At 44.5% G+C, this 23,859-nt stretch overlaps 1 protein-coding gene across 1 annotated transcript in view; it reads right to left on the bottom strand.

The window, feature by feature from the left end:
- Positions 1-1,745, bottom strand: part of LAP3 (leucine aminopeptidase 3) — a 28,302-nt gene extending 26,557 nt beyond the window's left edge. The window contains 1 exon segment of the mRNA XM_047798505.1: positions 1,548-1,745. Within this exon segment, the coding sequence (XP_047654461.1) occupies positions 1,548-1,649 (102 nt within the window). The 5' untranslated portion in view covers positions 1,650-1,745.
- Positions 1,746-23,859: the final 22,114 nt, after the last annotated feature.

Genomic DNA, 23,859 nt, shown 5'->3' with positions numbered 1-23,859 from the left:
AGTTAACGAACCCGACTGGTATCCACGAAGACATGGGTTCAATCTCTGGCCTTGCTCAGTGGGTTAGGATCCAGTGTTTCCGTGAGCTATGGTGTAGGTCGCAGACACGGTTCAGATCTGGCATTGCTGTGGCTGCAGTGTAGGCCAGCAGGTACAGCGCCAAGTGGACCCACAGCCTGGGAACCTCCATAGGCCGAAAGTGTGGCCCTAAAAAAAAGACAAAAATGTTTTCTGACTTATGGCAACTCTGTGAGGTGGAAAGAACATGCAGTCTTTTTCCCACCTGACAGATAAGAAAACCAAAAACCTAGTCTGACCGAGCAGCTGAAGTACAACAGAACTGGGCAAGAATTTGAATGCCTTCCCCAACGGTCCCCCAGTACTTTCTATAAAAACCCCATGGGCACTTAAACCAAATTGTGTCCTGTCTTTCCCACCAAAGAAAATAGGCTTCCTTGGCATTGGTAACCCTTTCAGGTTCTAACTTTCCTAAGCATGCCCACTGCCTGGAATTACACTGCTGGGAACCAAGCAGATAGGAAACGGATGTTACCTGAGTAGGATGGAGTCCCACCGTTTCAGAAAGAGCAGGGATCTGGTCCCGACACCATCTGTGATTCCAGGGAGGCTGAACTCAAGTCCTACCCAGAACATTCCTTGCCAGGGACAGCCCTTCTGGTCCTCAAGCCTAACTCCCATGCCTGTGCTCCCCATGCCCCCAGCCATTCCTATTTTTCAGGTCCCCCAAGGCCAGGGAGTGACGTTTTTCACAGTGTTTTGGAGCTCAATTTTAGGTGGAGAAAGCAATCTGCAGGACACTCTATCTCTTTTTTTTTTTTTTTTTTTGGCGGCGCCCGGGGTATGCGGAAGTTCCTTGGCCAAGAACTGACCCTCACGGACTGGAGCCTCCGCAGCAGCAGTGACAACGCCGGGTGCTTAACCCATTAAGCCACCGGTAACTCCTAGGGCACTCTCCTTTTAATTTTAGCAAGATGAAGGGTCTCTCCTTTTCTCTAAAGAGACGTTGTTTTTCTCTAGAAACCTTCCAGGCAGTTTACTCCCGAAGGACCTGTGTTTTCCTAGCCTTCAACTGCAGCGACGGAGGGAGGTCTTGGTGTGGAGCCCGGGGACTCTGAAACCCCAGAGAACATTTCACCTCACCAAACCTGAGCATCCTCCTAGCTAAGGTGGGAACGATCCTGGCAACATCCTTCTCTGGGTTACTGAGGCTAAACGAAATAGTGAAATAAGGGGAAACGGTAGCTATGGCTAAAATTTTCCTCCCGCGCAGAGTTCTGGTCCTAGCACTTCCAAGCCCATCCTCGCTACAAAGCCGACTGGCGAATGCTGGGGGGATCGGCAGCCCTCCGCAGCCTGCTGCCAAAGCCGAGATTGGAAATTGGAAACGGCAGGGAACTTTTCTTTTTAGCCAATGTTTGTAACTTGGCTCAGAAGACCGGACACCGCGGCCTTGACCCGCCCCGGAGTCCCGGTCGCCCGCCGGCAGGGCTCTCGCCGCGTCCCGAGGGAGAACCGCGGCCTCTCACCTTCGTCATGTTTGCAGCGTCTGGACCGGGTCCCCAGAAACGCCTCACGCTCAGCTGTCGGACGGCGACTCGCGCAGCAGCCGGAAGAGGCAGCAAGAACATCTTTTCAGCTCGGCCCCCCGCACCGCCCTCCAACGAGCACGTGGCGCATGGAGAGCGGGCGCGCTCCTAGGAGCCCCGCTTTCGGGGGCCGCGGGCGCGCGCCTCGGGGGCGGGGCAGGTGCCGGGGGCGTGCCAGGCTTGAGCCAGGGGCGGGGCCATTGGCTCTCCGTCGGTGAGGGGGAGGGCGGGCTCCAGCACAGCGGAGCGTTCTTGCGCTTGGGAGGCGGGGCGGGTGCCCAGGGGGCGGGGCGGGCGGCGGCGCTGAACAGGGCGGTTCTGGGAAAGCTGTGAAACTTCGGCGGCCGCTGCCGCCGCGTGCACTTGCGGCCTGAGGCGGAGGGGCGGGGCTCTCGGAGGAGCGCACTAGAGAGGGGCGGAGTCGCGGTTGTGCGGCACCTGGAGGGGTGGGGGTGGAGGCGCTGCTGCCAGGGGGTGGAGGTCGCAAGCAGATTTATTGCAGAGGTGTAAGTAAGGAAGACCCTCTCGCTGAGTTATTTTTGTTACTGTCTCTTTTTGTTTGTTGGTTTTTTGGTTTTTGCCATTTCTTGGGCCGCTCTCGCGGCATGTGGAGGTTCCCAGGCTAGGGTCCAATCGGAGCTGTAGCCACCGGCCTACGCCAGAGCCACAGCAACACGGGATCCGAGCCGCGTCCACAACCTACACCACAGCTCAAGGCAACGCCGGACCCTTAACCCACTGAGCAAGGCCAGGGATCGAACTTGCAACCTCATGGTTCCTAGTCAGATTCCTTAACCACTGTGCCACCACGGGAACTCCTACTGTCTCTTTTTTTGAACTTCCATTTGGTGCAGGGGTTCAACATTGTAAGACAGTTAACCCAAATACTGTTTTTGAATTGAGAAGCTTTGCCGGTAGAGCTGAATGTTTAAAAATGTATTTGTAAAAGGAGTTTTACATTTTTTATTGTAAAAACAACAACACGGTTGAATGGAACTCCTAGAACATAATGAAGCACAAAGAAGGATATGAAATGTTACGCCAGTGTCAGATCCCGGTTTTAGCTGGGTCTTTGCTTTTAGCTCGGGGCACGGAGTGGAGGAGGTCCACCAACTGAAGTGTGTACCTTCCTGGTCTGGGGAGGGAGGTTGGAGAGAATGTCTATTTCACTAAGGGCTAGACACAGCAGAGATATGACTGTCCATTCTTTTTTTAAAAATTCATGCAAAGTTGATTAACAATGTTGTGTTTCAGGTGTACAGCAAAGTAATCCAGTTACACACACACACACACACACACACACACACACACACACACGTAAGATTTTGAATACAGTTCCTTGTGCCATACAGTAAATCTTTGTTGGTTATGACTGACTGCTTTGGAATGCAAGATTTTGTCATCCATGACCCCTAAGTTTATATAAAGTGTTTACTATGTTTTTCTGTTAGAAAGTACCACAGAATTTAAAGTCTCCCTGGCCTCAGAATTCCCATCGTGGCACAGCAGAAACTAATCCAACAAGGAACCATGAGGTTGTGGGTTCAATCCCTGTCCTTGTTCAGTGGGTTAAGGATCCAGCATTGCCAGGAGCTGTGCTGTAGGTCGCAGGTGCAGCTCGGATCCTGCGTTGCTGTGGCCGTGGCGTAGGCTGGCAGCTGCATCTCTGATTCGATCCCCAGCCTGGGAACTTCCATGTGCTACGGGTGCAGCCCTAAAAAGCAATAAATAAATAAATAAATAAATAAATAAATAAATAAATAAATAAATAATAAAAGTGTCTCTGGCCTCAAGGAGTTTATTATTTAGTAGAGACAAGGTATATCATGACTGTAAAGAGATAAAAATGGACACTGTTTCACACAGTTATAAGTGAATAGGCTTCAGTTCCTTCTGTCCCCTTCTTTCCTTGACCAAGACTTTGGTTTGGCGCCATGTCCACCAGGGAACCTTCACTGACAATCCACATCTGGGTCCTGTGCCCTCCCTGTGCTCCCAAAGCAGCCTGTCTCATGGTGCTGTTCACCTATATTCTCCTTGTCTGTCTCCCCCAGGCATCTTGGAAGCCACAGCTTTCACCTCTGAACTTCCGGCGCCCAGATCTAGAGTTTAGACTGTGCCTGCCACACAGACAAGGGGTTCGTAATGTGTGTGAATGAAGGCATGGTAAGGCGTTGTTCGTTGGAGCTCAGGGTAGGTCCCATTCGTGAGCTTCACATAATGAATGCAAAAACAGAAAAAGCTTGAAAGGAGCCAGTAGAATGAGAAGGATGTAGATGATTGAGGAGGTCATCGGGATATGGAGGAGTGTATGGGAGGGTGTTGGCTTGGCTTTGGGTGTAGGGATCAGGCTTGCCTGGAATAAAAGCTTATAAAAGAGAGTGATGCTGCATTAATGAGCATCTTGAAAGGTTCAAGAGTTTATTATTAATGTAGGAGTCAACATGGACTCAATAATGCTCTTTGTAGAAGCTGGGGGAGGTAAAGGCTATGTTTTAGTCCTGTCGACGGGAGTTGGCGCCAAGGATGGAGAAAGACCAAGCAGCACAGGTGAACTTGTGCTTTGGTGGAAAATGGGGCACTGTCCTGGGAGATTTGAGAAGACATCTGTGGGTTATGTGATTCAGATTCTATGACATTCTTTCACAACTCTGTGAATTGTTACGTATTGCAATGCAGATCTTGTCCGTAGACATGTAAATCCTATCCTGTCTAGCTGGTATAAGTTCAACTGACAGCCTTCCTTCTCCCGGGGAAAAACAATTCTTGTCTCCATTCGCACATTCATTTCAATATTCCTAATCTATAAATATATCAATGCTCAGAATTCCCCTTTGAATCAACAGTTATAACAACTGTTTCCTCCATGAGGCGAAGAAAATCTTTAACACGTATTCATTTTTATATCTGTATGAGTCATAATTTTCACTTTTTTTGGAAAATTATGTTTTAACAGCAGGCAAGCTGGCCGCAAGGCAAAAGTTTTGGCTTTTGTTGTTGTTGATGTTGTTTTAGGCTGAGGCCCCAAAACAGAAGTGCCTGGGAGATTTATTTTTATTTTATTTTTTTATATAGAGCATGTTTTTATTACTCACTTACATTTGTAGTTGTACAATGATCATCACAACCCAACTTTATAGCATTTCCATCCCAAACCCCCAGTGCATCCCCCACCCCCCAAACCTGTCTCATTTGGAAACCATGTTTTTCAAAGTCTGTGAGTCAATATTTGTTCTGCAAAGAAGTTCATTGTGTCCTTTTTTAAAATTCCACATGTAAGGGACAGCATTTGATGTTGGTGTCTCACTGTCTGACTGACTGATTTTTTAAAAAAATGAGGTAAAAGTTTTTGATGGAACTTGCCAGATGGCTCCATTTGGGAAATGAACCCCAGAATCAGCTAGATAATCTCCTGCTATGTTCAGATTAAAGAAGTAGCCATGTGCATTAACATAAAATAGCACTTCAACGTGCTTGGAGTCTTCTTTCATTTTCTGATTCCCCCCCCCCCAAATCATAACTGGATAATATTCATCATGCACAGTCACTGAGACCAGAGGTAGCCTCTACCTGGTGGTAGGTTCTGTGAGTTGTCCTCAATATAGGTCCCTCCTTTTGCTTCAATATTTACAGCTTTTGCCAGGCACATCGCCATCCAAATAAAACTCCATTTTCCAGTCTCTTTTGCTGGAAGCGTGGTGGTGTGTCTAGGTTCCAGCTAACGGGAGGGAGTGGAAATAAAGTGTGAAGGTGTAACTTCCAAAGCATGGCCTGTCTTCATCCCTGTTAGACGTCAAGTCCCCTTCAAGGAGACTGAGTTTAAAGCCTCTGGCCAAGACAAGAATCACCAGACCCTTATCATCACCCCACCCACCTCCCTGGAATGCCTCCTCCCCCACTTGAGCAACCTGGCCTACTCCTTCCTACCCCTGCTAGGAAAGGTGTGTGGCCCACTCCTCACCCTGCCTCCTTAGGGAGAGCATACACTCCCAACCAACCAGCAAGTGTATTGAAGACCCCCTCTTTCCCCAACCAATCAGTAGGTCAGCAGGTGTATCATGAGACCTCTCATCTCCCTGGGTTATAAAAACAGACCATGAACTCTCCCTGATCATTAGGAAGTCATCCCTCTACACTTGCAGCATCTTTTATCTCAGTAAACTTCACTTCCTCTTCACCTTGCCATGCGGGAAATTATTCTTCTAACCCACATGCACTGACCATGGCAATCCCTACATTCATTTAAAAATGTTTGTGTAGCATCTACTAAATGCAGAGCAAGGTGCTAGGCGCTTGGGGTTCATTAGTGAGTAAAAGATATCCTTGGCTTATGCTCATGGTTGCATGTGAATTCAGGCATCATACCCACACTCAGGGCAGCAGGAAACAGGAAGAGCAGCACCAGCCACGCTGGTCTTTTGTCTGAAGAGCAAAAACTTTCCCAGAAGCCCCCTCGGTCCACTTCCACTTACTTCCCATTGGCCAGAACTATGTCACATGGCTAATTCTAGCTGTGAGACATGGAAGTATTTCTTTTCCCCAGCTTATTTATTTATTTATTTATTTATTTATTTATTTATTTATTTATTTTTAAAGTATTATGCTGGAGGCCAGCTCCGGTGGCCAGGGAGTGCGTGTCCTGAAAGGAGATGGACAGCGTTGGCGAATGCACATGGAGACAGCCTCTTTGTCCCTTCTTTCAGGGCTCTGGACGGCTCAAATTTTATTGGCATAAGTGCTTGTTATATAGACAGTTTCTAACTGCAGATTACATGACAGTGTTAAAAGTACATTGGTTAATTTTTACATTTTGTTTTTTGGTCACATGGTACAGCAGCAATACATCATGTTCTAAAATCTTCAACTTAACTAAATTTAGTGAGTGCAATTCAAGGACAAACAGGCACAACATATCATGTGGGAAAGAGGAGACCCAGCACAAACCATCCCATGGCCAGCCAATTTTTACAAACTGAAGAGGCCACATAACGATTCTTGCCTTCAGACTAGTGTCTATCTTCAGAGTGTCCTTGGCAGAGAGACAGCGTGAGAAAATACAAATTAACTTAGCCAGCTATCACTAAAAGCTTCTAAAATCAAGGACAAAACTCACAGCTAGGTTTCTTTTGATCATGAATAATAGGTGTCTAACTTCTATAAACTTCATTAAAATCCTAACTCTAAAGTTTACTGTATAACTAGTTAGTAGATAAACACTATGTTTTAATTAAGTTGGATTTAAATAGGGGAAAGTCCTTTAGAATGAAATTCTTATTATATTATTATTGTAATTTTGTTAAATCACAAATCACCACAGGAAAATAAGAATGGGAAATAAGAATAATAAGCAAATAATCAGGAAAGACTGAAGAAAACTGAATAACAAATAAAACAACAGGAAAGACTAAGTCACCCGAGAAACAATCCATGTTCTCCGGCGCAAACATGGAAATTGTTTTCCCAGGAAAGCGCCAATTTTTCCCCATCAATGTCAACATGAGAGCCGTGTAACCTGAGGCCTGCCCTCGGATTGCACCGTACAGGCAGGCCTCAGCCTGTCCTCAGTTTTTCACCATACAGACAGGTTTCTATCCTGAGCAGAAGCCCACCTTCAGCTTGCACCATTCAGGTGAGCTCCCTTCCTTGGTTAGGAACCTGCCTTTGGATTTTTCTGCCGTCAGGCAAGGTCCCTTCCTCGAGTCCCTGCATCTCCTCGGCTCCCCGCAGTATTATTGTGATATAATGACATATAGCATTCTGTAAGTTTAAGGTATACCAAATAATGACTGAACTCACATGTATTATGAAATAATTACCACATAAGTTTTGTTACCATTCATCATCTCATGTAGATACAAAAAAAAAGGAAAAAGAAAAGTGTTCCTTCTAATGAGAACTTTTGGAATTTATTCTCTTGGCCACTTTGAAATAGACCATAAGCAGTGTTAATTCTAGCCACATTGTACACGATGCCCCCAATTCTTATTTATCTTATAGCTGGAAATTTGTACCTTTGCTCATCTTCATTCAGTTCTGCCACCCTTCATCCTCCTCCTCTAATAACCACAAATCTGATCTCTTTTCCTGTGAGTTCAGGCTTTTTTTTTTTTTGAGGTTCTGCATATGAGATCATACACTATGTGTTCTCTGATTTAGTTCACTTAGCATATTGTCCTCATTCACAATGACTTCATTATAAGTCTATCTGTGTCATTCATTGCACATGGCAGAATTTCCTTCTTTTTTATGGTTGACTAGTATTCCATTACATACGTATGTACGTATATATAACATTATATTTCTATATAATTATATATATGTATATATTTCACATCTTTATCCATTTATCTGCCAATGGCTACTTAGGTTGTTTCCACTGACATTGGCCATTGCAAATAGTGCTCCAGTGACTATGGAGGTGCACATATCTCTTCAACACAATGATTTCATTCCCTTCTGATATATCCCAGAAGTGCAATTGCTGGATCTTTGCCAGGTTCTCTAGCAGAAGCAGGCAAGCGGGGGAGGGGGTTGGGATGGATGTTGCGATGACCAACCATTGGTGTTTAAGGCTGCCTTCCATCTGTCTATCTAATTTTATTTTTTGTGTTCCTAGTTTCAAGAACATGTTGGTTTATGGAATGTAAAATACTGGGAGTGAGATCTATTAAAAAGGAGTTACAGGAGAAAATAGCGCTGACGGTGGCTCCATACAGGCAGCAGAAGCCAACCCTGGCTGATTCAGCAGAGGAGTTTATTGGAAGGGAGGTTTGTGGGCTGGAGAAAAGACCTGAGGGGCAGAGCTTCCTGAAACAGTGCCCTAGACCTGCCACAGGACTGATCTGATGAGACAACTCCCCATCTTCCCCACTCAAGCTCCCACTCCAAGGTGATATTGCCCACATGGCACCAAAAACACCACCTCCCAGCCGCAGCTACCTTGGAGCATCATGTGTCTCCTCTTCCAAACTGCCAGTAGCTATGATGCCACAGGAGCCTCTCTCCTCTGGTTCCTCTCTGAATTGGAATCTGTGAGGGTGCTGCTGGCTGACTGGCAGGACTGGGCATGTGCCTGCCTGAACACGGGGAGAGGGAGGCATCTGGCTGCTCCCAGGCAGGGGACCTTCCCTAAACAGCAGAGGGGTGGGTAAGAGGTGCTGGGAAACCAGCAAACCCGAGAGATGTCCACTGCTGTCCTGTACTTCTGGATGAGGAACTGGACAGCCACGTAGAGGCAACAAATAGGAAGGCAGCTGAAAGAGGCAAGAGGCATACATCGTTCTTTTTATGATTAGAAATTATTTTAAATCCATTATTTTGTACACCAGAAGAGTAAGTGTAATGTATATGCTACTTATAAAGCATAGCCATAAATCAGACACGTGTGCACCCAATACTGAACCTCAGACTAGAAATTTCCAACGCCGTTGCAGTTACTGATGTGCCTCTCCCTCATCCTGTCCCCGAGCTTTATTAAAAGGTGTTTATACTAGATAGAGCTTTCTGTGATGTTTTTCCCTTAGCATTTTATTTCTAAGCGTCAGTCATGCCACTTTATGTGTGTGCAGTTGCATCAATTTCCTTGACGTAAAATATCCCATTTTATTTTATTTATTTATTGTCTTTTTTTAGGGCCACACCTGTGGCATATGGAGGTTCCCAGGCTAGGGGTCCAATTGGAGCTATAGCGGCCAGCCCGTGCCACAGCCATCACAACACTGGATCCGAGCTACATCCATGACCTATACCACAGCTTGCAGCAATGCCAGATCCTTAATCAGCTGAGCCAGGCCAAGGATCGAACCTGCATCCTAAGAGAGACAACATCGGGTTTTTTTGTTTGTTTTTTAGGGCCACAAAAAATAAAGGAGCATATACCAACCCTGAAATGGAAAAATGTTTCCACATAAGGTGACAAGTCCAGCACAGGCCATGTGGATTCTTTCTCTCTGGGTGAGACACTGTTCCAAGCCCAAGGGTCACTCTATGTGCTCATAAAACACTGCGTGCGTGAGACCACCTTTCCCAATATTTAGTGCAGAGTTTCCAGCTTCGAGGTCATCAGGCTGCTGAAACATCAGCCACCACCTCTACCTTCCAGATAAGAGGCAGGGTAAAAGAAAGAGCAAACCACCCTTCCTTTCAGGGGAGTGTTCCCTTTAAGGAATGCTTTGGAAGCTCTGTTCAACAAATGTTGCTTTAATTCCCTTAGCCATCCCTATCTGTAATGAGGGCTGCTCCCCAGGCTAAGATCAGAGTTCTAGGAGTGCCCGTCATGGCTCAGCAGTTAATGAATCTGATGGGCATCCATGAGGATGAAGGTTCGATCCCTGGCCTCTCTCATCGGGTTAAGGATCCGGCATTGCCATGAGCTGTGGTGTAGGTCGCAGACATGGCTTGGATCCTGCATTGCTGTGGCTGTGGTGTAGGTCGCAGACATGGCTTGGATCCTGCATTGCTGTGGCTGTGGTGTAGGTCGGCAGGTGGTGCAGCTCCGATTTGACCCCTAGCCTGGGAACCTCCATATGCTGTAAGTGTGGCCCTAAAAAGCAAACAAACAAACAAAACAGAAAAGAAAAAAGAAAAAACAAAGGTCAGAGTTCTAAAACTAACAAAGAAAGGGAGTCTGGATGTTGTTTAGGCAACAAGCAATGTCTGCCTTCATAGTAATTGCTACTCATCCCTTAGGTCCCAGCTCAAAGTTCAAACAAATTTGGAAAAAAATCAAAATTTTGGCTGCCCTCATATCCAAGCCACAACAGTGACAACGCTGAATCCTTACCCACTGGGCCATCAGGGAAGTCCAAGCAATTCTTTCTCGACGCCCCTACCTATATCAGGTTTCCTTTGTCTATGTAGGGGAGATAAAAATTTCTCCTCTACCCTTTTAGGGTCTCCTGCTGGACCTAAAAATTAGGCCAACATGACAGACTAACAGAAGGAAAGCCTACAAATTTTATTTAGTCATTTTTACCTGTTCAGGGGAAACTTCACAAGAAAAATGAAGACCTAGAGGAGCAGTTAGAGCTGAGAGCTGATATACTAGGTGGTTGATGTTGTTTAAATCAATGCAATTCCACTGTGTATTTTCAGTGTTAAGTTCATGGTCAGGTACAAATCTAAGTTCAGTGTCTAAAATGAAACATAATGAAATTTATGTTTGAATGAAATAGTCCTACAAGACACATTCCAGTTGGAAGGAATCTCATGTCCTTTTTGTCCTTTTTTTTTTTTTTTTTTGTCTTTTTAGGGCCTCACCCGAGGCATATGGAATCTCCCAGGCTAGGAGTCGAATTGGAGGTGTAGCTACTGGCCTACATGACAGCCACAGCAACACGAGAGTCAAGCTGTGACTGCGACCTCTACCACAGCTCATGGGAACCCCGGTTCCTTAACCCACTGCGCAAGGCCAGCAATCGAACCTGTGTCCTCATGGATCCTAGTCAGATTCGTTTCTGCTGAGCCATCACAGGAACGCTGAAGGAATGTCATGTTCAAAGATCACTGACAAATTTATTTTCTGAATGATATAATAATAGCTCCTATATACTGAGAATCTGCTATGAGCAGACAGAGGCTGAACATATCCTTAACATAGATTTTTTAATGTGGACCTTTATCCCATCTCCTTGTCTTTTTGTTCTATGAATTTCTTATGTCTGCTACCACATATTTTAATATTTTATATTAAATATCCAAGAGCTCTTTCTCTTCTCACTGATACAATATTTACTGTTATTTTCTGTAAACATTAATTATAGTTTTTTCCGAAGCTTGCTTCTGCTGTCTGAATTGTCTCTGTTGCCTCTGAGTCTCTGTTTCTTCCTTGTTTTGGTCTTTGACTTTAATGTTGGCGGATTTCCTCGAGTGCCTGGAGATCTTTGGCTGTCTAATAACAGTTAAACGTGGAACAGTGAACGTCTAAATGGAACCCCTTTGTATTCATGAGAAGACCTTGGCAATTCATAGCTGTCACCTCAGGGCACTCAGGTAGCACCCTGTCATTTCATTGGAACATCCCCAAATGTCAAAATCTATAAGTGTTTTCTCTTGGGCTGCCCCTTCTCCACCAAAAGGATCCTTTACTTGCTTGTCAGTCCTTCAAGAGCCTGACTGCTAATTTTTTGGAATCAAATCAGGAGAAATGTCTGTTTTTTTCTTGCTTTTTTAGGGCCGCGCCCACTGCATATGGAGGTTCCCAGGCCAGGGGTCTAATTGGAACTACAGCTGCTGGCCTACACCACAGTCACAGCAACGCAGGATCCGAGCCGCGTCTGCAACCTACACCACAGCTCATGGCAACATGGGATCCTTAACCCACTGAACGAAGCCAGGGATCAAACCTGTGTCCTCATGGGTATGTCAGATTTGTTTCTGCTGAGCCACGATGGGAGTGCCTATATTTTGTTTTTTTAAGAAATGTCAAACTATTTTCTAGAGAATCTATACTGTTTACATTGCTAGTTTTTTGTTTTTTGTTTTTCCCAAAGGTGGGGTGACAGAAAGCCTGATTGGGTGTTCTGGGGCCAGCCTGAGCCAGCCACCAGGAAGGAGAAGGAGAAGGAAGGGAGAGTGAATCCAAAAGAAACAGGTGAATGTGGAGCAAAGCAAAGAGATGGTCCTTCCACTGCAGGAGGAAGGAGTGAGGTCAGGGGCGGGTGGCGTTATAGGTTTGGTGAAGGAAACTTGATGGCTTCTCTTTGCTCAATGGAACAGGGAATGAAAGCCATGCTGAGAGCCCAGAGCTCTGGCCTCAGAGGGCTCTGTGTCACACAAGGTTGGGAAATGCTTCTTTTCAGTGCCACACCCTAGTGAGTTATTAGTGCATTAAATTTAGAAAAATCCCAGAGTAGAAGAGAGACTTGTCACACTCTGTGGCTTGAACAAATGAATTTATGTGATGAAGGATTACTTTTTTTTCCCTTTCCACTTATATGTCTAAACCCTCTTCTCCATTCCCCGCTCCCAAAGAACACTTTTCTCTTCACACCAATTTGGAAAGCTCTGGAATAGTATATAGCTACAATGGAGTATGGCATGTATTTCATGCAATACATGGAATCTCACCGTCTCCACTAGTGGCATACACCAAATTGGAATACGCATGGGATCAGAGGATCACAGTCAGATTTTTAGTAACATCTCCTAATGTTTAAAAAGCATTCCAGTGTAATTTAGTTAATGCACTATTTATGCCAAACACACTTAAAAATGAATTAACGGAATTCCGTGGTTGCTCAGTGGATTAAGGGTCAGTTGTCACAGCTGTGACTCAGGTTCGATTCCTAACCCTGGAAATTCTGCGTGCTGCAGGTACAGGCAAAAAAAAAAGGGGCGGGGGGAATGAACTAACATTCTTAGATTAAAAACTTGATATATTATAAAAGTGTAACTGCAGAACAAGGGAGAAAGAGCAGTCTCTTTTAAATAAACAAAGCCCTTTGATTTCAATAAATGAAGCTGGTTAAACTGGATATTCATATGGGAAAATGTAAGTTTGGACCCTTACCTGACATCAAACACAAAAATCATTTCCAAGTAAATGTGAAAGGTAAAACAATAGAACTTGTAGAAGATGACATGGGAGACTATTCTGATGGATTTGCATATAGGCAAAGATTTCTTTTACTTATTTATCTTTTTATGGCCATGCCTGTGGCAGCTAGGGGTCAAATCGAAGCTGTAGCTGCCGCCCTACGCCATAGCAACACTAGATCCAAGCCGAGTCACCACAGCTCTCAGCAATGCCAGATTCTTAACCCACTGAGCAAGGTCAGGGATTGAAGCTGCATCCTCATAGAGACTACATCAGGTCCTTAACCTGCTGAACCACAGTGGGAACTCCAGATTTCTTAGACTACAAAGAGCACTAACAATAAAGGAAATGATTGATGAATTCAGTTACATTAAAATTAAGAACTTCTTTTCAGAAAAAAGACCCTGAGGGTGAAAAGGCAAACTGTTGCATGGGAAAAGATATTTGCTATCTGTGTAATCAGCAAAAGATTTGTATCTAGAATAAATAAATACTATACATCAGTTACAGACAGACAGTGCAAAGGGAAAACTGGAATCCAGGGCCAGAATGCCTATAGCTACCGTGTGGTGTGACTTTGGATTCGATATTCAATGCTTGTTTGTTTCCTCATTGGAAAGGGGAATAAGTGTATACCTACCTCCTACAGCTGTTGTGAGAAATTAATCAATATGGATAAAACACTTTAATTAGCATTTTGCATATTAAAAGGGCCCACCTGAAGTTAGCAATTCCTATGTGTCCTCTGTGTTTTCAAAGAAAGGTGAAAGCTTGAAGCAGAGAATTGAGTATTTAAGTGCTTTCACTAAATACTAAAGTGAATAAAGTGCTAAATCAAAGCAAGTGTCACTCAAGTACCTGACTTGCTTGGCTATCACTTTTCCTATTACATAGCAGAGGTGGGTGTGTGCACACACACACAAGCGTGGTGTAATGCCATTAAATATGACCCACCCCTTCCATAGCAACTGAGGGGCATTCTAGCTCAACTACCAAGGACCTGCAATGAGCTTGGCTGTATCCTCCTTCACCCAATAATTATGACAACTTTATTATGCCATTAAAATAAAATCATAGCGTCAACTGCAAAATTGTGCAGTTCACTGCTTCTATCAGTATTGCATTTGGACGCTTTTCCTATAGATATATACAGAATTACTGGAGAATATAAAATCCCTTACATTTCAGGCCTAACCTTATCTTGTTATGAGTTTGTGTTTGTACAGATGTTTCTGTCCTAAATAACATGCTTTCCTCACATTTATCATTTCCAAGTGAGTGGTCCTGAGTCAGTGTTCTTCACTGTGACTGTCAGAGGCTCAAGTTCAAGGCACCTCCTGCCATCTGGCCATGGTTCACTAAGCAAATTTCTCTAAGTTGTGCCTAGCTCCACTGGATTTCATTGGCATCGGAAGTGCTTATAAAGTTTTAACTAACCCGTCATCGCTCCTTGAGAAGTGATCTGTGTGAGTATGAGGTAATCATTAACAACCAGACCCATGATTCCCAAGTGTGACTGTGGTCCAAGTTCAGAAGATTCACCTGGGATATTTGCTAAAAATGCACATTTCCACCTCTCATGCCAGACCCTGGGAATCAGAGCCTCTGGGACTGTCTACTGAAAGTTTACACTAAAAAAAGGCTTCCTTGGGGATATTAAAATGTGAGGAGTTCCCATCATGGCTCAGCGGTAATGAACCCAACTACTAAACATGAGGATGCAGGTTCGATCCCTGGCTTCGCTCAGTGGGTTAAGGATCTGACGTTGCTGTGAGCTGTGGTATAGGTCGCAGATGTGGCTTGGGTCCAGTGTCGTGGTGGCTGTGGTGTTACACCAATTTGACCCCTAGCCTGGGACACTCCATATGCTGTGGGTAGGGCCCTAAAAAAAAAAAAAAATTGAGAACGATTGAAATGTATGTTGCTGAATCTGGTTCTAGAGTTTGAAAATTAATGCCCAAGAGCTTGAGTAGGATACAGCAAAATACGAGTTGTGAAAATGGAGGCTGGTTGAATCTACGTAAGGATTAAATTCAAGGAAGAAGGGGTGTGTGAAGGGGGGGGGGCGGTGCCTGGCAGGCGGTGAGCTCTGCACACGTGATGTGATTTTCCTAGAGTGGAGGGTGTTTTGCCTTGTCTCTGAGAAGTGAATTACTCAAAAACAGACTTACTTCATCGTTACCAATTTTTACCATGAATTCATTTACGGTAATTACTATGGGTATGGACTTACTGCCATTTTGTTAGTGGTTTTCTGGTTGTTTATTTCCCAGTTCTTTCCTCCGCCTTCTGTCCCACTGACCTTTCTGTGCCTCAGACACCTCTGGTTTTAATGACCTATTTCGGCAGGAGTCTCACTGTGGCCACTGGCCTCCCTTCCACCTCCCCCGTCATTCAGTCTTAGCAGGGAATCCGGTTCTTTGGTTGGTTTGTTTATAAGAACCAAATGCCAAGGTCTCTACACTTCAATATGCGTTCACCTGTTGTTGAAAGAACTTTCTTGCATTCTTCTGCCTCCATGAGCTAAGAGCAAAGAAAGGTCACCCTTTCTCTTTTCTCATCTCTATCAGGTCTGGGATCGTCCTTCAGTAGTCCCAGAACTTTATCTTCTTGGAGAATAATTTGCCTTTGTAATGTGAGTGACAGTCCTGAGAGATGCTGTAAGGGGTATTTTTGTTTGTTTTTACTGTGAAGGTCTTTAGTATATAAGAATTCTTATTCCTCTGTTCAGCAGTTTGTTCATCTTTATGTACTTTAAGAGATAAAGTGTTGTCAGCAGTTGAGGTTGCAGATAAACTTTTTCTCTAATAGCATATCACAGACAAGTGCATTATTGGAATTGTCAATGTGTCAATTATACACCTTCCACAATTTTTCCTATAGCAAAGTATTGTTTGTCTTCTGTCTTTCGTTCTTTTTTCTTTCTTCTGTCTTTCTTTCTTTTTTCTTTCTTTCTTTCTTTCTTCTTTTCTTTCTTTCTTCTTTCTTTCTTTCTTTCTTTCTTTCTTCATGTCATTCATTCCGGAAGAATGACTTCCTCTTCCTTCCCTTCCTTCTTCCTTCTTCCTTTCATTCTTTATTTTTCCTTCCTTCTTTCCCTCTTTCTTTCTTTCTCACTGTGCCTACAGCATGTGGAAATTCTTGGGCCAAGGATCAAACCCATACCACAATAGCAACTCAAAATGCTCCAGTGACAACACTGGATCCTTAACCCATTGCACCACAAGGGAAATCCTGCAAATTATTTTTTGAAAAATAGTTTAATTCTAATTTGATTTCTACAATTTGGGTTAATTAAAGTACTAAACAATTCAAATGCTCTATATTTTCTGTGGCATCACCCACACTTTGACTCTAAATTATCATCTGAGGAACTCAGAACAAGCACATGCAGAGAGACATAGACACACACTCACTCAGGAATCCACTTCCTCTTCTTTTCTTTCCCTCTTAATAAATTCTGATTTCGTTTTTAAAAGCTCATGGGGGGGGATGTGCTTGGGCTGTGGGATGGAAATCCTGTGAAATCAGATTGTTATGATCGTTATACAACTGCAGATGTGATAAATTCATTTGAGTAATTAAAAAAAAAAGCTCACTAGGTAATTTTGACTATCAGCCCATTTGGAAACTTTTTTTTTCTTTTTCTTCTTTTTCTTTTTAGGGCTGTGCCTGCAGCATAGGGAATTTTCTAGGCTAGGAGTCGAATCAGAGCTGCAGCTGCCAGCTACACCACAGCCACAGCAATGTGGGATCCAAGCCAAGTCTGTGACCTACACCAGAGCTCATGGCAATGCCAGATCCTTGACCCACTGAGCGAGGCCAGGGATTGAACCTGCATCCTCATGGATACTAGTTGGGTTTGTTTCAGCTGAGCCACTATGGGAACTCCTGGAAACTATTGATATGATTTCTTGTCTGTCTGTCTCTCTCTACCTCTATCCATCCATCCTCCTTTCCTTATTCTGGAAAAGATTTAAGGTATTGTCTTAAAAATAGTAACTTAGAAAAGTAAGCAATTTAGGAAAATAGATAAAAAGATCAATAATGGTTTAATCTTTATCATCTTAAAATTTTAAGTGTTTCAAAATTTATTGCCATGTATTATCAAAATGACAATAACTTTTAAAAAGTGTGAATATTTCTACGGATTAAAAAAAATCCATCCAGTGATTTATCGGCATTGCCCTGCTTATGCATTATTTTATACGTGGTAAGTTATCGGTTAACTAAGTATTTTAATTTTTAGGACGGTCTGTTCCCTAGGAGGACTAGAAAGGAAACCTTTGACCCTTGTAACTTTACAGATTCCTGGTAAGATGGAAAACCTCTGAAGTTCTAAGAGTTTCTGTTCTTTCCGGTTACGCGACGCCCCCCACCCCGCCCGGAAGAATGACATATATTATCCTTAGTCAGCAATGTTATATAAAACATAAAAAGGGCTTTCCTTCTTTGATTGGGATATGAAATTGTCGTCTAGCCTATGGGCATCATAAAAATGAATTTGTGCGGGAAGAACTGTTTGAGGTCCCCTCCCAACCAGTCACACACCCCTCGGGCGCAGTTCATTTGCTGTAGTGGATTGCTACCCTCTAGTGGTGAGGGGTGGTCATACCACTTCAATTTTAGCGTTTAGGTTTTTAGTCTCACACAGTTTATAAATTATATTACACCGTGTATTGCTTTGATTATGATTATTACAATCTATGCTTTGGTGATAATGTCACATAACATGGATGCTAAAACCATTAGCTCGTGAGTTTAATAATCAAAGGAGTTGTAGCTTGTTCTCTAATTTCTTTGACTCACTAATTGTTTCAAATGAAACGACTTAATCTCTGATTAATAATACGCCTACTGTTAAGACATCTTACAGAAGTGTATGTAATTGTTATAGTTATAAATTGGCTCTTATCACTAGGCAGCATTATAAGTGATTATAATGTGATTACATTTCCAGAAACACAAATTGCCACCCTCTGGTCATAGCCTTTGGTGACAAACAGAACAAAACGGAAAGGAAGGATTTGGACACTTTACTACCAGATCCCAGGATTTGATAACAACTCATGTCTAGAAAAAACTTTGTCATTTTGGATCAAATTACTCTTAAGAAACTCAATGAGCTCAGTCAAGTGTCAATCATTCTTTGATGTCCCTTTCACTTAAACTCTCAATGACTCCAAGGTAGAGGGAAAGATATTATGGTCCCATCCTTTTTTTAAAAATTAATTAATTAATTAAATTTGCTTTTTAGGACCGCACCTGTGGCATATGGAGCTTCCCAGGCTAGGCGCTGAACTGGAACTTCAGCTGCCGGCCTACACCACAGCCACAGCAACGCCAGATCCAAGCCGACTCTGCGACCTACACCACAGCTGATGGCAATGCTACATCCTTAACCCACAGAGCAAGACCAGGGATAAAACCCACATTCTCATGGATCCTGGTCAGGTTCGTTACTGCTGAGCCACAAAGGGAACTCTCTCTCTCTCTCTCTCTCTTTTTTTTTTTTTTTTAAATGGTTGGGGAAACTAAGGCTCAGGGAGCACACAACCAAACAGCCCCAGAAATGGGGCAAGAATCACGGTTGCCCCACGCTTTGTGAAATGCTTCAGCCTCAACATTCAGTTTTCAGCTATGCATTTTTATTTTATTTTATTTTTATTTTTTTGGCTCTTGTCTTTTCAGGGCCGCACCCACAGCATGTGGAGGTTCCCAGGCTAGGGGTCCAATTGGGGCTACAGCCCCAGGCCTATGCCACAGCCACAGCAACGAGGGATCCAAGCCTCATTTGCAACAGCTCATGGCAATGCCAGATCCTTAACCCACTGAGCTAGGCCAGGGATTGAACCTTCAACCTCGTGGTTCCTAGTCGGACTCATTTCCGCTGCGCCACTAGGGGAGCTCCTCGGCTGTGCGTTTTATTTGGTCCCTCAGCCCAAACTCCTCCTCCTTCAGGACATCTGTCACAGGGAGCAGCCTGACCTTCACTAATCTCATCAGACCAGAAGTCTGGCAGACCTCCTGGCCTTCTTCCTCCTCTGCCCCCCCTTGTCACCAACAAATCCCACTGGATCTTCCTGAAACCCACCCCCCCGCCCCACCCCGCCCCACATCCTGTTAGACCTTTATATTACTGAGCAGCAACTATGACCTACACCACAGCTCACGGCAATGCTGGATCCTTAACCCACTGAGCGAGGCCAGGGATCGAACCCGCAACCTCATGGTTCCCAGTCGGATTCGTTAACTGCTGAGCCATGACGGGAACTCCCACATAGTCTTTCTTCTGTTCGTGTTTGTGTCCTAACCTCCTCTTTTTCTTTCTTTCTTTCTTTCTTTCTTCTTTCTTTCTTTCTTTCTTTCTTTCTTTCTTTCTTTCTTTCTTTCTTTCTTTCCTTCCTTCCTTCCTTCCTTCCTTCCTTCCTTCCTTCCTTCTTTTCTCTTTAGGGCTGTACCTGTGGCATATGGAAGTTCCCAGACTAAGGGTCAAATTGGAGCTGGAGCTGTTGGCCTACACCACAGCCACAGCAACGCCAGATCTGAGCTGAGTCTGTGACCTACACCACAGCTTGTGACAGTGCTGGATCCTTAGCCCACTGAGTGAGGCCAGGGATCGAACCTGAATTCTCATGGATACTAGTTGGGTTCTGTTGAGCCACAATGGTAACTCCTTAGTCTCCTCTTATAAGGATGTCAGGCATGTTGGATCGGGGCCACCCTGGTGACCTCATTTTAACTTAATATCTCCTTAAAGACCTATCTCCACAGCTGGGCACATTCTGAGGTCCTGAGGGTCAGGACTTCAACATAAGAAATGTAGGGGGGAGTTCCCATTGTGGCTCAGTGGGTTAAAGACCAGACGCTGTCTCCATGAGGTTGGGGTTTGATCCCTGGCCCCGATTAGTGGGTTAAGTATCCGGCGTTGCCACACACTGTGGTGTAGTTCTCAGATGCGGCTCAGATCTGGTGTTGCTGCGGCTGTGACATAGGCTGCCAGCTGCAGCTCCGATTTGACCCCTAGCCTGGGAACTTCCATATGCCACAGGTGCAGGTACAAAAAGAAAAAAAAAAAAGAAGGAAATGTGGGGGATGCATGTCAGCCCATAACAACCCTGTTACAGTTCTGAACTGGCTGGGGGCTGCTCTCTTCAGCCCCACGCTCTGCAACACGCTCCCCACCTGGATCTTTTGTTCCATTTCACTGTCCACAGGGATCAGTCCAATGGACAAGTCTGATCATGCAAGCTCTCCCTGCTTCTGTTTTTATTTATTTTATTTTATTTTTTGTCTTTTTGCCATTTTGGGGCCGCTCCCGTAGCATATGGAGGTTCCCAGGCGAGGAGTCTAATCGGAGCTGTAGGAGCCACAGCAACTTGGGATCCGAGCCGGGTTTGCAACACCGGATCGTTAACCCATTGAGCAAGGGCAGGAATTGAACCTGCAACCTCATGGTTCCTAGTCGGATTCGTTAACCACTGCGCCACTACGGGAACTCCTCCCCCTGCTTCTAATCCTTCAACCAAAGCCATGTTCCTCCTGGAACGAAGGGAGTTCTCTTGGGCCGGGCTCTGCTTTCTCTCCTGCCTCGTTTCTCCCCACACCTTTGCCTTGCCCTTGACCCCCACGGATGCTAAATGCTTTGTGAGCAGGCCGTGCTGTTTCATGCCTCAAGGCCCTGGCTTACAGTTATGCCCTCTTGGCAAGACCTCTGACTTCACCTGCCTGCCTCTTCCTCCTTCTTCAAAACCAGCACAAATGAGAGCCTCTCCTGGTTCCTTCAGGTTCATCAGAGCTCTGGCTCCCAGAGCAACCTGTGGGCAGAGAGTGTCTTGGGGGTTTTATGAGCAACTGAATAGGGGAAGATCACTACCAATCTCTGCTGGGACTGTTTGCTAAGGGACCGATGCTCCAGCTCTGACATTGGGAACTTACTGCCCCAATGAGCTGTCCCTGAATTTCTGGAGAGGACAGCTGCCCTAGATCAGGTGGCCTCTGTGACCCCTGGATGCGTGAAGCTTCTTCATGGTTTCACGTAGATATCTCAGTTTCTTCCCATTATCGTTGATTACATATGTATTTCTAATTTATTTAGTTAGTTTTTTTAGGGCCACACCCGTGGCATATGGAGGTTCCCAGGCTAGGGGTCTAATCGGAGCTGTAGCCGCTAGCCTGCACCACAGCCACAGCAACACGGGATCCAAGCCACAACTGCGACCTACACCACAGCTCACAACAATGCCAGATCCTTAACCCACTGGACGAGGGCAGGGATTGAACCTTCGTTCTCATGGATGCTAGTCAGATTCGTTTCTGCTGAGCCATGACAGGAACTCCTGTATTTCTATTTTATATTCTCTTTTTGTTTATTGTTATGTATTTATTTAATTTTTTGGCATACAGAAGTTTCTGGGCCGGGGATCGAACCCTTGCCCCAGCTATAAGCAGAACCATGGCAGTGACCATGCAGGATCCTTAACCTTCTCTGCCACCAGGGAACTCCTATTTTATAAACATTTTTACTTAGATTCCTACCTGTGAGGTGGGTGCTAATTTGTAGAGATATTCATTTATATTTTCTTTTTTACCATCCCTTTCTCTTTGCTGTTTCCAGTTGACCCCTGGCCCCACTTCCCATTGTCTCAGGGGGGTGGATTGTGACAATGTGGACAAGTAGAGGGCTGTCACAGTGGCTTTGCTGTACATCTGAATTATGCCCACATGCCTGACCAAGGCTTCAGTCAGAGAAGTGGCTCTGGGAGTTCCCGTCATGGCTCAGGGATTAATGAACCCGACTAGTATCCATGAGGACGCAGGTTTGACCCCTGGCCTTGCTCAGTGGGTTAAGGATTCAGCGTTGCTGTGAGCGTGTGGGGTAGGCCGGCAGGTACAGCTCCGATTCCACCCTTAGCCTGGGAACTTCCACATGCTTCTAGTGCAGCCCTAAAAAGACCAAAAAAAAAAAAAAAAAAAAGAAAAAGAAAAGAAACCGTTCTGCTTTCACATTTTAATCAGCTCCCACCCCACTGCAGGAGTTCCCTTAACCTCAGCTAATCTTTAAAATGATATCACATAAGCATTTCCACACCAAAAAGTTTAGGGGACCCGTTCCCCCCACTCAGCATATCGTTGCTATTAATGATTTATTTACAAACCCCACCACCGCCCGTGTGAAGTTGTGTCAGGAACCAGCTTTGCCCACCCTCCAGCCTCGTGCTATAATCAAATGCAGTATTTGTGTTTCGTGTTCCTGGTGTGTCAACTGCCCAGACAATGTCCTATTCATGTTGGATCCAACACTGCACACGGAGTAATTCTCCCCACATATCTACTGCAAATAAAGTAATCAGAGCTATGGGAGGACAGGGCACGGGTGTCCAAGCAATAGTTCAGTGAGAAGCCTTGGGTAACGGAGGTGAAGGTACAGATGAAATAAGATCAGCCATGTGTTGATTATCGTGGAAGCTGGATAATGGGGTTGATTTATGGTAACCTCTTTGCTTTTAAATATATTTGAAATTTTCCCTAACTCCCCCCCCCCACATACACACAAAAGATCTATTTGTTTATAAATGGTCGTGAGAAAGAATGCTTTTCTTTTCTTTGCCTCACTTGTCACAATGGCCCTTAGTTGAGGAACAAGGGCGGTGACCTCCATCTCGCCTGGGGAGAAGCCCAGATGGGGATGTCACTGGTGTGGCTAGTCAGTCCTCGAAGGGTGTCATAGTTTCCCGAGAATAAAACCTTCATTTAGCTGGAGGAGGGGAGAGCTGTGTAATGAAGTGATGATTGTTTATTGGCTCCGATTTTGTAGGCAGCTTTGTCTTTTGTGACGGCATGAGTGGAAGTTTACAGGAATTTTCCACTGCAGGGGGATCCCGTGAGATGTGGTACCCATATGCCTGTTAGAAGTTACAAAGAAGAAAACGACAGAGAAATGAAAGAAGTAGATTGGCTATTTTAATGTGATGAAAGGGGGATGCAAATAAATAAACAACGTATACTATGTGGGACAGAATGATGGCGCACAAAGATTGCAACATTGAGACATTATGCTGCAACATGGATGAACCTTGAAAACATTAGGATAAGTGAAAGAAACCAGTCACAAAACCCATGTGTCGTATAGTTCCATTTATATCAAATGTCCAGAGTGGGCAAATCCAGAAGACAGAAAGTGGATTAGTGGTTGCCTAGGGTGAGGCGGGAAGATGACGGAGAGTGACTATAATGGCTATGAGGTCTCCTTCTGGGGTGAAGAAAATGTTATAAATTGTAGTGGTGTTAGCGCAATGCTGTCAATTCGCTAAGAACCATTGAGTCATACACTTTCAATGACTGAAGTTTATGGTGCGTAAATTAATTCCCAATAAAGCTGTTAAAAATGTTGGGGTTTGGGGATAAGAGGGTTTTTAAAAAATGATCTTATCATGTCATGGTGTACTCCATTGCGTTATCTCTTCCATAAACGCCACACAATGCATTGTCACCGGAAGTAAAAAAATCCATCCCATTCACTAATGATAATATATTTTTCCCAAAAGCAAATCCCAGACAGCATGTTTCTGATCAACGCCATACTTGGAGAGTCTCACAATTAAGTTCAACCAGTTTTTCATTAAGTGCTTGACACTTAAGCACCTGATGATGGTCAGGTGTTTTTGGTTTCCTAGCGGAGGCTGCACGGTCTTTGGACACCGTTTTCTCTCTTTT

The sequence above is a fragment of the Phacochoerus africanus genome, chromosome 10 (genome assembly GCF_016906955.1).
Source record: "Phacochoerus africanus isolate WHEZ1 chromosome 10, ROS_Pafr_v1, whole genome shotgun sequence".
NCBI lineage: Eukaryota > Metazoa > Chordata > Mammalia > Artiodactyla > Suidae > Phacochoerus > Phacochoerus africanus.
The sequence above is the reverse complement of the archived record's forward strand: the minus strand, read 5'-3'. Positions and strand labels throughout refer to the sequence as shown.